We start from the raw sequence: 14,108 nt of genomic DNA, 5'->3' as shown, positions 1-14,108 counted from the left end.
CTTCTGGTTCATAGGTTGATGCTCAACCACTGAGCCACACAGGCCGGGCCAGAAGGGACAGCTTTTGTCCAATTCTGATGCCATATGCAGCCCTGCAGAGCAGACCCTGTCGCTAGTCTTCTAGGGCTTTCTAGTATTGAGGCAACTTAAAAAAAAAAACTCTCCTAAAAAATCATTCTTCTCTTTTTTGTTCTTCTTGTTCTTCTTTACCATCTAAACCATTTTTAAGTGTATAATTCAGTATCATGAAGTATAGTCACGCTGTTCTGCAACTAATCTCCAGAACTTCTTCCTCTTGCAAAACTGAAACTCTATGCCCATTGAACAGTGCTCCATTTCTCTCTCCCCCCAGCCCCTGGGAACAACCATCTGTTTTGTGTTTTTAGAGCTTAACTACTTTAGATACCTCATGTAAATGGAATCATACAGTATTTGTCTTTTTGTGGCTGGCTTATTTCATTTAGCATCATGTCTCAAGGTTCATCCATGTTGCAGCATGTGCCAGAAGTTCCCTTTATTTTAAAGATGAATAACATTCCATTATATATATATATATATATATATATATATATATATATATATAATCTTTTATTTACCCGTTCTTCCTCTGGAAGACATTTGGGTTGCTTCCATCTTTTGCCTATAGTGAATAATGCTGCAGTGAATAGGGGAGTGTGAATACATCTTTGAGATCCTGCCTTCAGTTCTTCTGGCTATCTACCCAGAAGTGAGATTGCTGGATCATATGGTGATTCAATTTTTAATTTTTTGAGGAACATCCATATATTTCCCATAGTGGCTGCACCATTTTACATTCCTACCAATGGTGCACAGAGTTCCAATTTCTCTGCATCCTTGCCAACACTTATTATTTTCTGTTCTTTTGATAATTTCCATTCTAATGGGTGTGTGGTAAGGATTTTTCCTCTTTTTTGTAATTTCCCAGAGATTTTCTTTTAATTGGCCTAGGGCCTAATATATAGATATTCATTTTTCTTTAATAGAGAAGCCAAAGAAAAATCTATTTCTTTCTGCATTTTAGTCTAATATGTGTCATAGTTCTAGGGGTCCTCAATTAAGCTGCCCATTGCCCACCATAATTAATTCTTTTACTTTGACTCAGTGATTTTCAACGGGTGTGCCACAAGAATTTTTAAAACATGCAATACCTGACTATTTAGTCAGGGGCCCTGACCTTTTCCCCTTAGATTATCAAATAAAAAATGACAACAGCCATCACAATAGCTGACTGGTGTGAATGAATCAGATTTATAACTTTTTTGTCAGATCAGCTAAAAATATATTTTTTGGTGTGCCGCAGAATTTTAGTAATTACTTTGTGTGACATGAGATGAAAAAAGTTGAAAATCGCTGCTTTAATTTGTTATACACAGATTTATTTATTTATTTATTTATTTGCATTAGTCACCAAGTTCCCTAGTTCTAGTTTTCAAAGCCCAAGCCCAGAGTTTATGGTGATGGCCCAATGCCGTATCATAAAGCCTGCTCAGCTGACTCTAGGATGGAGGGAGGTATGGTCACTAGTAGGAATCAGTAGTTTTTTCTCTGGAGCAAGTTAGGCTCAGGGAAGCCAAGATAAATGAGAAATAACTAGATCAAGCTCTTGGGGAAGGACACTGGCAAAGGCTGCAAAGACTTATCAGTGCAGATGCTGGACATAGGTGGGATCATTGTGGGCACAGCTAGTGGTGACTAGAGAGCTTGTCATGTGGCAGCATCGATCATTTATGACCAGGGGCCTTCGATGGGGAGAGCCATGAATAACGGTGTGGTAAAATTATTAGGTTCTCTCTCGCATTACAGAAATAGCCGAAGTTAAGGGCTGAATGCCTCCGTTCGTCACTGGATTTCCTCAAAACAAATGATTTGCAGTTGGACTGTCAAGGGTTAGTTTATCCACATGGTTCATGGGTTAGAAATGTCACTTTGATGTGCCAGGTCCTGGCTAAATGCAGAGCTCCTGTCACTAGGGTGAGGGGAAGTTCAGGATTGTGTCTAGGCGAGCCAAATGGCCCTGGATAAGGTGCATTAGAGCCAGCCTCTACGCCAGAGGTGTCAGTGCCCCTGTCCACCCACTCACTTGCCCTCTTCTCTCTCACTTTTACCATGACTGCCCCTCAGCACTTTCATTAAGCACTTTGTTCTTGGCCACTTCTATGCATCTTTATTCCCACACCCCCTGACCCCCGTTTCTGTAGCTGTCTTCTGGTGACTTTTAATATATTTACTTCCCATTCTGTTCTTAAAAATATTTAAGGTGGCTGTTCTAACAGGCATGTGATACAACTGGATTAAAAATAAAATAACAATAAAGATTTTTTTTAAAGTTGCTAGTGTAGCACAGCAACTTAATTGATACTTCTATTGAATTTTAATTAATTTAACTTTAAATAGTCACTGTTTTGGACAACACAGTTTTAGCAAATGTCATTTCCCCAAGGAGCTCCTCATTTACCCTTCTCATAGGAAGGGATCTAGAAGCTACTTATTCATTTTATGTTATCTTTTCTCTGAAAATTTGCCTTTATTAAAATGTATATGAACAAGTGTACAGAGAATTCATGCCAGCAAAATAAACAACTATGTAGCAATAATCTACACATTGAAAAAGATTGTCTTCAAGAGCTAAAAAAAACAAAAAACAAACAAACAAAAAAACAAGCAAACAAGGAAATCAGGGAATGAAAAAAAACTGTGGGAGGCTAAGTGTATGGTTAGTGAACAAATGAATACTCTGTGGTCCTCTGCAGTTCCCAGAGTTGCCCTGATTTTGGTTCTGAATGTGATCAGTTACATGATTCCTATTGAAACCTAAGATAGATTGGTGTGCGGGCACATCTTTTTTCTACTGAGACTTGAGAATAATTTATCCTGTGGGTCCTTATCAAGAAAACACTGTGAGTAGGAAGCTTGGAAGTAATTCTGGGGGTCAGGGGGCTCTCTGTCGTTTTTCTGAATGCTGAAACAAAGGAATTACAGGCTTAGTTTTAATTTTATTTTGCATTGGCATATGGTTAAATTGGGTCATAAATAGTTCTAGGAAAGTCAGGGACGAAACACTACTTCAGCATCAGTCAGACAAGCTCAGAGTAGGTGTGTGCGCATGTGTGGGTGTGTGCGAGTGTGGGTGTGCGCATGTGTTCACGTGTGCGTGCAACGGCTGTAGAAGTCAAGAGCGCTGCTGTGCTAACTCTACTGTCTAGTCTTGAAAATTCCAATTGGCAAAGAAAAGGGAGACGCTGATCTGCCTTTAATTTGAAAGATGTTTGCTTGTGCTTTGCATATTGTTAACACTTAAAACAGTTGGCAAACTTGAATAAGAATCCTGTGCCAACTGTTTATACATTTTCTGCTTTTTACTTCAGGATACAGCACTACACAGCCTCATTGCATAATGCCAGCTCCCGCATTAGGTCCATACTGAGGCAGGGGTCTCTCTCACTGCCGTCCAGCTATACAGTTTCAGGGTGCGCTCTTTGAAAAATGCTAGTGACCTTTGTCCCGTTTCATTGTCATTGCAGTTATAATGCCGGCCTTGCCATAATTCCTAGCAAGAGAACTTCAAATGACAAGAAGGAAAATAAGCGAAATAGAAAATATCTTTAAAAATGAGTGAAACTGTGAGCTGTGAACCCGGTCCTTCGATCTGTTCCGGGCTAACCTAGCATTCATTCATGCTCTCCGTTCTTGCTAGCAGCCCCCCCCCCTTCTTTTACCCTCCATTCTTCTAAAAAGCACAAATATCAGCCCAGCTCACATCCAGACTCCATCCAATGGTGGAGTCTCAATAAAGATCAAAGCAATGGCCGGTAAGAAGAGAGAGCCCAGGGCAGGGCTCACTGAATGGGGTCCCTCGCCCAGTTAGCATTCACTTGGGCCTCAGCTGTGCAACCTACCCCGAGCATCACTGAAGGGCCTTCATCACTGGTGTCTGTTTCTGTGTTCTTGGTTTGAAAATTGCCTGCCTGTGGGCTGAAAGTGCTCCCAATTTTAGCATTTGTTTGGAACCAGCTCTCCCACTCGTCCTGTAGACAAAGCTGTTTGCATGGAACTTGATTAAAAGTGAACAGGCCAGAAGGAAATGTTTCTTTGCCCCCACCATGCTGGCATGGTTTCTTCTCTTTATAGATGTCGATCTGCTGACACTGTTATTCTTAGCTTTCCTGTTCTTCCCGTGGACATTCGGGGCCTGTCCAGCTCTCTCACTGGGAAGTTTTGGGGGCTCAATGTAATTGCTGACTCAATTTTCTCATTTGCCTCAGAGGAATGAATGGTTGGATCAGAACAAGGACGTGTATTTGATATTCTGCTTGTTCTTGCAGAGCAGATGCCTTCCGTTACTGAATTTTGAGGGAGTTATTTAGAAAATAATAAAACTAACAGCTAAGCACTGGTTTTTTTTGGTCTGCATCCTGCATCATTGCCAGCTTTGCTGTAATTATGCCATTCAAGGAAAGATGCTAACCATTTCCCTCCCCTGGCCTTTGTGTGTTTCAAAAAGGCAAAATTGTGGACATATTTCTAAGGGAGTAAATCACATGCAAGTGTGAAAATGGCTTTGTATAAAGTCATTAGGAGTTTTGTAAAATTTATAGACGAAATCTTGAATGGAATGGCAAAGGGAGTTATTGAGAGTATTTCTGCTGACAGGGGTCATGTGAAATCAGTGGAGGTGACACAGCTTTTATTGGTTAATGAAAGCCCAAGGAAAAATAAATGAAAGAATTGTTAGAAATTTATGAAATTTCTGTAGTGTATTTCCTTGAAAGAACTCACACAATGTTGCAGTTGTACCTGACTAATAAGCCACATGGAAACATCAGTAATAGCCTCGGTGTGACCCTAGAATGATGTGTCTTTTATTCATGGGATGTCAGCGCAGTGAAGAGGCTCAAATTATCTCAAAACCTCCCAACTGTTCATTGTAAACTCTCCTCTTGCCTCCTGCTGATCTGTAATTCTATGTCTGGGCTCTCCACTAGAACTTCTGGGAGGATGGAAATGCTCTCTGTCTATGCTGTCCAGGAGTGCAGCCACTGGCCACATGTGGCTACTGAGCACTTGAAATGTGGCTAGTGCCACTGAGGACCAGAAACATTTTAAATTAACTTTAATTTTAATTCAGGTCTACGTGACCATATTTGGCTAGTGCTACCAGTTTGCACAGCGCAGCTCTAGATCCTTAGGAGTCCTCAGGAGCCACATTGGTAGAGATGCAAACTTCAGTTGGCTTAGAGGGGCAGCCCTAGCCAAGAACTCGTGAAGTCCCAATTTTGATCCCAGACTGATTTACGCTCTGCAGAAGTTCCTCTTTCCCCATTTGAAGTAGGCGGAAACATTCTGGAGGGCAGGAGACCGGCTCCCCATCCCCTGTTGTTTTAAACTTCTGCTGTTGTGTTGGACAGATGGGGCTACCTGGAGTCAGTCAGGCTCAGCAGGGTCAGCAAGACATGGGTGGGGAAGTTCTACACTTAGATTTAGTGTCATCAGCATGCTGCAGGAGGAAGGACTCAATTTCAGATGAAACCCCTCTGAAAATGTAGGCGAATGCTTATTCTCCATAACAAACTTTTGTGTTCTCTATGCATGATACTGACAAGAAGCTTCTGAATGTACCGCCTGCTTGTTAAAATTCGCGATGTTTTAAAGCAGCAGTCCTAGAGTCCGCCCCCGTGGAGCGAGCAGCAGTGGAGAGCTCCCCTGCGGTGGACGCCACGGAACTTTCACCCGGCAGGTCGCCCTCAACGCCTCGGCACCTGCGCTATCGCCAGCCTGGAGGTGAGAGTCAGAAAGGGACTCGGAAAGAAGAAGTGAAAGTTGATTTCTAGCTTCTAGGTCTTTTGTTTGCCTTACTATCTCAGATATGAAAATCATTTAGATGCAAATAGTATCACTATTGAACCCGGTAGTGGAAAAATAAATGGTTAGAGAATATGCCATTAGTTTCACCAATATTTATGTGACCCATTATTGCATTGCACTTTGTGTGGAGTGATGGGAATCAGCGGGCCTGTACTCGCTGATTGCCGGTTGAAGAATCTGTTTAAAACAAGAATTTCAGAATCTTATTTTACCAAAATGTTCCCAGACTCTGATACCTTACCATAAGTGTGTAACAAATAGGCTCATCTGGGACACCACAATTTTTGGGCTAAGCTTATGAAGAACAGTATTTCATCTAAAAACAAGGCATAGCTGCAAGGGACCCTAATCATTATTGCTAGTGGAAGAAACCAGTATATTTTCTATAGTTATGAAAATTGGAAAGTATTACCCATTCATTCATTTTAGAACATGCCAAATGTCCTCTAATTGGAGGAAAAAACATCAGAACAAAAGATAAAAATCTTTTCTCTCTTCATTTTCCCCATTGCTCAAATAATATAGCCAAATAACAGTTATTTTGAAATGTTCCCTTCTCTCCTCAATTATTTCAAGTTGGATGGGGGAAATATACAATTATGAAACCAGATTCTACTCAAGTAACTGAAGTAAAATGTAAAGACATAGTTTTGGCTTCAGTACTTGTGCTTCAAGTAGGGCAGTTTAGCAAAAGATAGAGGAGAGTGCATGGCTCCAAACCATCATTTCATTTATAGCCTCAGCCAAGTGCTGGAAGCTGTCATCACTGCCATCAGCTCCAAGCCCAGCCAGCCTGGGTCAGGCTGTTACTTGATTTGCCCTGATGGATGGTAGACCTCGAGACTGATTTCAGGCTGCTGGTCAATTATGGGTCTTAGATGGTTCTGGTAAATGAAGGTGACAAACCAGACTTTCCTGGCTTGTCTTAAGACTATTATATAATTAGCCAAATCTCTTTACCATTCTTAGAGCCTTGGTCAATCCAGGCCTTGGTGACTTTTTTGACCATTGCACGTGGGACAGACCCCCTTGAGTTTGGGGCCAAAGCCCATGGAAGAAAACTCTACCAAGGCAAGAATTAGATGCTATTCACTTGGGTAGGACTCTCTTTTCATATGTTTATATTCATATAAAATTTTTAATTTATATAAACTTTTTTTTTTGGAAATCTGCATTCTGTTTGTGGATTAACTGTCTTTTGCTTTTTCCTTGATATGACTAAATCATAGTGACATAGGAACATAGGAAGGAAGCAGAGATCTATATTATGGAGGATCCAAATGGGAACAGTATCACACATTTTCTCACTGTGTATCTGAAATTTTGACTGTTCATCTGACCACTTGCTACCTTGTTCCCACACATGTTTTAAGGCTACTGCTGAGAGGGTAGAGCTTTTCTGTGTCCTTGTGTGTAGGTACATTAACCAGCTCTCTGCGTCCCCTCTTATTTATTTTAAGCATGACTATAGAACTTAGGGGAAAACTATTAAAAACCCTTCAGGTCACAATCACAGTGACCTATTTTCACTAAAAGCCTGAGGGGGGAAAAACAGTGATGTTGGCATCAACATTATCAAATGCTGTGTGTAAAATATCTGAGGAGGGAGAGGGACTGCAGAATGGTGCTGAGTGCATTTTTTTTTAATTTTAGAATGCATTCCTACCTTTAAAGGTGTTTTGAGAAGAAAATTATGTTGGCAACATGATGTAGAACATTTAAAAAATGCTTTTCAGATTGAGATATAATTTATATACCATAAAGTTCACAGTTTTAAAGTACAATTTAGTGGTTTTTAATATATTCATAATGTTGTGCAGCCATACCCACTATCTTATTTCAGAACATTTTCATCACTCCCCAAAAGAAACCCTATACCCATTAGTCACTCCTCATTTTTATTTTCCTCCATTCCCTGGCAACTATTAATCTATTTTCTGCCTCTATGGATTTACCTATTATATAAATGGAATCATATAATATGTGACTTTCATGTAGCATAATGTTTCTAAGATTCGTTCATGTTGTAGTATGTATGTACTTCATTCCTTTTTGTGGCTAAATGATATTCCATTATATGGATATACCACAGTTGGTTTACCCCTTCATCAGTTGATAGACATTTGGTTGTTTCTACTTTTTGGCCATTATGAATAATGCTGCTTTGGATAGTCATGTGTAAGTCTTTGTGTCGACATATGTCTTCATTTCTCTTGAGTATACATGTAGAGTGGACTTGCTGATGTAGAATCTTATTATTTGCCTATTAATAAGGAAAATATAGATCATTTGGCCCAATTATTCATTCATTACAGGAATGAAATGAGAATTTTATTATAGACTATTATCCTTCTGCCTCACCATGCCATTTCCATTCTTTTTCAATAACCAGGACAGATGGCTGACAGCTCCCACTGCTCTGTTTCGCCTGCTTCTGCCTTTGCAATTGCCACAGCTGCAGCAGGACACGGGAGTCCACCGGGTGAGTAGGGGCCAGCAGCTAAGTACAGACACAAGGCAATTCATATTAAATCATTGATCTTTGCCTGTCAATCTTGTTATATACTTGTTAAGAATGCAGATTCCCATATTGTAATAACTATGTATGGCACCAAATGGGTACTAGAATTATCAGGATGATCACTTTGTAAAGTATATGAATGTCTAATCACTATGTTGTACACCTGAAGCTAATATGATATTGTTTGTCAACTGTAATTGAAAAATAATATTGGCCTGGCCAGTGTGGCTCAGTGACTGAGCATCAACCTATGAACCAGGAGGTCACTGTTTGATTCCTGGTTAGGGCACATGCACGGGTTGCGGGCTCGATCCCCAGTAGGAGGCATGCAGGAGGCAGCCAATCAATGACACTCTCTCATCATTGATGTTTCTATCTCTCTCTCCCTCTTCCTTCCTCTCTAAAATCAATAAAAAAAATAGAGAAGAAAAATAATATTTAAGAAGAGAATGCATATCCCCAGCTGCCATTCTAAGTCAGTGTGTCTGGGGTGAGACTGTTAAATAAACACCTGAGGTGAGTCTCACACAGGTGGTCTATGGGTGACACTTTTGAGAATTTCTGTATCAGAGAAGGATGTGTTGTTTCCCCATGTTTTGTGGAGTTCTATAACCTTTTTAGCCATATTACCGAAAACATGTACTAGTATTTCCCTTTTAGTTGAGTGCAATGCTAAAGGCATCTGCAAGATGGGAGGGAAGTCTGTGGAGGGGGGAGGAGGAGGGAACTATTGCTTCAACTGACTCATAATTTATATCCAGTAGCTCCTCAATGCTTTCTGAGTTGCTGTTAGTTAATTTTCAGGGTAAAGCAGGAATAATTAAAAGCACAGTATTTTAATAGATGAAAAGCATATTCATTGTCTCTGTCCTCTTCTTTCACATGCAAGGAGAACATTGTGTTCAAATAATTCTGTATGTGGTTTCAACAGCCTTGTTGCTGTGAATGGCTGCACCTAAACTAACCCAATGGGTGCCGATTGTCATCCTTTGTAGATCAGTGATTGATGAAGAACCGTTGTTCACCTGCCACAAAGGAGGCCATTTCCAAAGCCTGTGAACCTATATTCAACAATAGTAACTCGTAGCTACTATCTGTGAATTTTTTCTACAATGAAGTAAAAACAAAGAAAGATGTTCTATAATGAACATGAACTACCGTAGTAATGATATGTATTCCATCTGAATGAAAATATTTGCAGATTGACCACATTTTACTTCTTCAGTATTTTTGCCACACCCACTGCATTGGATGTGGTCAGGCAAATTGGGGTGTTTGGTGATTTCTGTCCTAAACATTTCCAAAACCTTCCCCTCAAAGTACCATCAGCATAACACAAAACAGCCCATAATGGTAATGATATTGATATTTTGTCAATCCAGCTGACTTCCATTGTTGATTATATTCTATAGTAATGAACATTTCTTGGTGAATAAAGAAATGCTCACTGTGCTTTCAGTAGAGTTAGTTATCAACTGTGATTTATTAAGACCCTCTCCTGGCTTTGTTCTCACAACTGGTCTGTCTTTGGAAAAAGTGAAGTTCAGAGCTTCCTCACAAGTTTCATAATTTAAATATGCACGAAATTAATGCAAGAGTAAGCCTTCCTTCTCCCCCCCACCCCCACCCCTCGGCCCCCCACTGGCTGCCAGCACCGGCTTCCCTCTGGCATCCAGGACCCAGGACCTGGACTTTCCTCCGGCTGCCGGCACCCAGGACCCGGGCTTCCCTCACAGAGGGAGGCCCCACACATCTGATGCAGGCCTCCGGTCGGTGGCCTGGGCCTCACTCTGCGGAGGGATCATGGGGCGATGGCCTGGCCCCTGACCAATCGCATTGCACCCTCCTTGGCTGGCTTGTTGCCAGTGGGTGGCATAGCGTGGTCCCCGATGGTTGTCCGGATGGTGGTTCTGCTGTTTGGCTGTTTGGTCGATTTGAATATTATGCTTTTATTATATATGATTGATTTTAGAGAGGAAGGGAGAAAGAGATGGAAAGATCATTGATGATAATCATTGATTGGCTGTCTCCTGCACACCTCACACTGGGGATCAAGTCCGCAACCCAGGCATGTGCCCCGACCAGGAATTGAACTGTGACTTCCGGTTCATAGGTTGATGCTCAACCACTGAGTTAGGTTGGCCAGGCAGTGAGGAAAATAGTTTTAAGTTAATTCGGGTGAGTCCATTTCCCCATTTGCTGGAGGAGAAGCTTCTTCTTCTTCTTCTTCTTTTTTTCCACCTAAAATTGCAGCAACATTTGAATAAGTTTCCAAGAATGGTTTTCTGAGTTTGGCTTTTCCTGGCATAGTGGACCAGAGGATAAAGCAACCAAAAGAGCCAAGTCTTCCTCACTATCTGAACATGCGGCTTCTGCTGCCTTTCTTTCTACTCCTTCCCGCAGCTGAAGTGGCCGTAGGAAGAAAGTGCACTTCAGTCATCTGGCTGAGGAGGGGTGGACTGCTGACTGAACCAGCCAGTGTGGCTAGATGCAGGTGATGTTCCTATAATGTGGTCTGAAGCCAGATGGTTCAATCTTAGAAATAAAAGGAAGGACTGGATTTGGCAGGGTCTGAGGCCTCACTATAAAGACAGCAAATTGCACATCGGTCCATTTTCAGTGGCAGATGATGGTAAGACAGAGGGCCTTTATTTTGGAATGCAGACCACTGTGTTCCTGGGGCTTAGCCACTCAGTGGTACTGGCCCTGCAGGGGAGTCCACCTGCCCCGGGAGAGCTTAGCAGAAGAGCTCGGGTTCATCGGTTGCTGAGAAAAGTTGGCTCAGAGCAAAAATGGGAACGTGCGGAGATAATCTGGACTTATTGGCTAGCCAGGGACAGCATGATGCTACCCGGGGAAGGGCTAGACACAGACGGACAGGTGTTCAGAGGAAGGGGTGCTAGGTAATGGGTAACTCCCAGGCTGGACTTTGTCTCCACTTTCTGAACCAGAGGCCTTGCTGACCTGAGTGGTCTCTAGAACCTGAAGAGTTGCAAAGGCAAGCAGGAGGGAAGGTTGTGTAAAGAAGTCAGTCTTTGCAGGTCTCCTGTCTGCGTGTATGGCTGCAATATGGGCCCACCTGGTGGTGCAGCTCTGCTGTGTCCTGGCCCATAGCAGGAAGCAAGGTACCACCGGCCAAGCCATGCAGTCTGCAGTGCATAGTGGCTTTCCATGTTTCAGGCTCCTCTTTAGGTTCCCTCCCGACTTAATCCTCTCCCATCTCCATCTCCCGACTGCTACCCCCATCAAATGCCACAGGAACCTGGCAACTCTGGGTTAGAACTATCAACTCAGGATCAAGCTTTCAAATATTCACTCCAGACATTTGCATGTTAAGCCATTTCTCTTTAATTATTTCTTGGAAGGTTTTTTGGTGTGTTTTTTTCTTACTACATTAAAGGACTTTCAAATTTAGCAAGAGCATGGACAGAAAATTTTCTTTGCAAAGAGGCCAGACAAGATGCTCATGGCAGGCCCTGAAGGCACAGAAAGCTGGTTTTATTTGTGGAAGATGACCTGGGATTTTCATAGGATGGTCCAGCCCTGCCCAGGGCTGTGCCTAATTTCCACACACACTGGAAAAGCCTGGGTTTTCATCCCTGGTTTCCAGGGCCTAGAACCTGCCCTTTCCAAAGAAGGATGGGCCTCTTCCTTCCACCTTTGCTTGTAAATCAACAATAATATCTCTGTTGGCAAGGAAGGAAAGCCTAATTCTGTGGGTAGGATTGCAACCCTAAACCAATGATTGTTAACGTCATATTGTAAAGATTTAACAGTTTATTTAGTGTTTGCCTTCTGATTGGCAGCCAAGTTACATTAGGCTCACTTATGGATGGATCCAAAATCTGTGGGGTCTAACTCTTATATATTTTGCGTCAAGGGAAAGAATATAAAATTTCAAATACAAACATTTAGGGTACCTCCTAGGGCCATGGTCGGCAAACTGCGGCTCGCAAGCCACATGCGGTTCTTTGGCCCCTTGAGTGTGGCTCTTCCTAAGCCTTAGGAGTACCCTAATTAAGTTAATAACAATGTACCTACCTATATAGTTTAAGTTTAAAAAATTTGGCTCTCAAAAGAAATTTCAATCGTTGTACTGTTGATATTTGGCTCTGTTGACTAATGAGTTTGCCGACCACTGTCCTAGGGCTTAGAAGAGGCCCTGAAGCTTGAGCCTCATTGGCTTCCTGGTAAATCTGCTTACGAGTCCAGATCTTTCTTGGAATCACCGCAGCTACAGGAAATTTTGTTTGTTTGGGAGTGGAGATGGGGTGGACCAATGACCATCTGTCAGTAAAATAAGAGCCCTTTTCTGTGGTGGGAGCTTTAACTCTATACAAGATTGAGATAAAGGACAATGGACGGGTCTTGTGTGCCACCACACTGATTGCAATGTATTTTCAAGCATCTGCTTTAAAATAGAAACTAAATGAGTTCTGCATTAAAGCAGAAGCTGAAATGCATGCATTTCAGATGGCTGCTGATGTAGGGAATCTGCAGGTGCCGTTTGGATATAGTCACGATATGAATAGAAAAGCAATCTAATGAATACACACATCAGGGCACATCATGGCACTCACTATACACCTGAAGCTCTAGGATTAATTATAGAGTTTATGATATGATCTAAAATGAAATATGGAACTGTGAGGTGGGTTATTTTTATGGCAGTACAAATAATGGCAGTGGAGGTATGACAAGCAACTCTTGATTATCTGTGAGCAGATTATAGCTTTCACCATTCTATGAAAGTCAAAGTAAATTAACAAAATAGAGGAATGGTTGAATGCATTTAAAGGAAAATTAATGGCGTAGTTTACAATTGCTTAGAGAAATAGTGAGTTCTCTATTGGTGATTACTTGGTACTTGTAAAGTTTGTTCTTCTATCAAACCACTCAGATCTGTGTAGTCAATAGTAGATCTCAGCTTGATGTGAATTGGCCCTGGACCTGTTTTAAAAAATACTGATGCTTGGCCCCACTCCCAGAGATTCTGACTTGATTGGTCTGGATACATGCTGGGCATCAGGATTTTTTAAGTTCTCCAGGTGATAGTAATATGGAGCCGAGGTGGGGAACCACTGGACTAGATAGTTGCTCATGTCAGGTGGCCATTGCCTTCCCTCCCTGGGAACTTGCTCCATAACAAGCTAGATCATGTGGCGTACCTCTTTTGCTCATCAGATGTCTTTGATATGGCTCCCAAGCAGACCCAGGTCCTTGTTCCAGCTGGCTGGGCACCTTCTTTCCTGACTGTGTTGCACTGCCAAGTTCTCTTACTTTGTGCTGTTCTTACCTGGGCTCCACGCAGACCATTCTCCTCTATTACTGTCTCTCCTTGGCAAAGGTACAATATGGTTGATTGTCCTTGTTCACTTCTTGGATTCACTCACATTGCTTAATTGCTCCTCGATCCCCTTATAGTTTCATCCATTTCAGGGCCAGACAAGTAACTGCAACAGGGGCTAGAGAGCTGATCCCCGGGTAAAGGGGTAGCCCCTGATCAGCCTCCCTGAGTTTTGCCACACAAGACAAACTAGGGCTATCAGATCTGTTTTCTTTCTTTCTTTAAAAAAATCCAGGAATCTGAATATTTATATGAAATATTCTGGTTTTAAATTGTGGAAGTGAATTTTTACTTTTTAAAAAAATACTGTCCAAACTAAATACTTCTGTGGACTGACCACATTTGGCTGAGCCACCA

At 41.8% G+C, this 14,108-nt stretch overlaps 1 protein-coding gene across 2 annotated transcripts in view; it reads left to right on the top strand.

The window, feature by feature from the left end:
- Window positions 1-14,108, top strand: part of RASGRF2 (Ras protein specific guanine nucleotide releasing factor 2) — a 122,072-nt gene that overhangs the window by 50,166 nt on the left and 57,798 nt on the right. For both annotated transcript variants that reach the window (XM_023750319.1, XM_023750310.1), the window contains exons 15-16: window positions 5,674-5,799; window positions 8,276-8,365. In XM_023750319.1, coding sequence (XP_023606087.1) covers window positions 5,674-5,799; window positions 8,276-8,365 — 216 coding nt within the window. The remainder of the gene's footprint in view (window positions 1-5,673; window positions 5,800-8,275; window positions 8,366-14,108) is intronic.

The sequence above is a fragment of the Myotis lucifugus genome, unplaced genomic scaffold (assembly GCF_000147115.1).
Source record: "Myotis lucifugus unplaced genomic scaffold, Myoluc2.0 scaffold_0, whole genome shotgun sequence".
Classification (NCBI taxonomy): Eukaryota; Metazoa; Chordata; class Mammalia; order Chiroptera; family Vespertilionidae; genus Myotis; species Myotis lucifugus.
The sequence above is the reverse complement of the archived record's forward strand: the minus strand, read 5'-3'. Positions and strand labels throughout refer to the sequence as shown.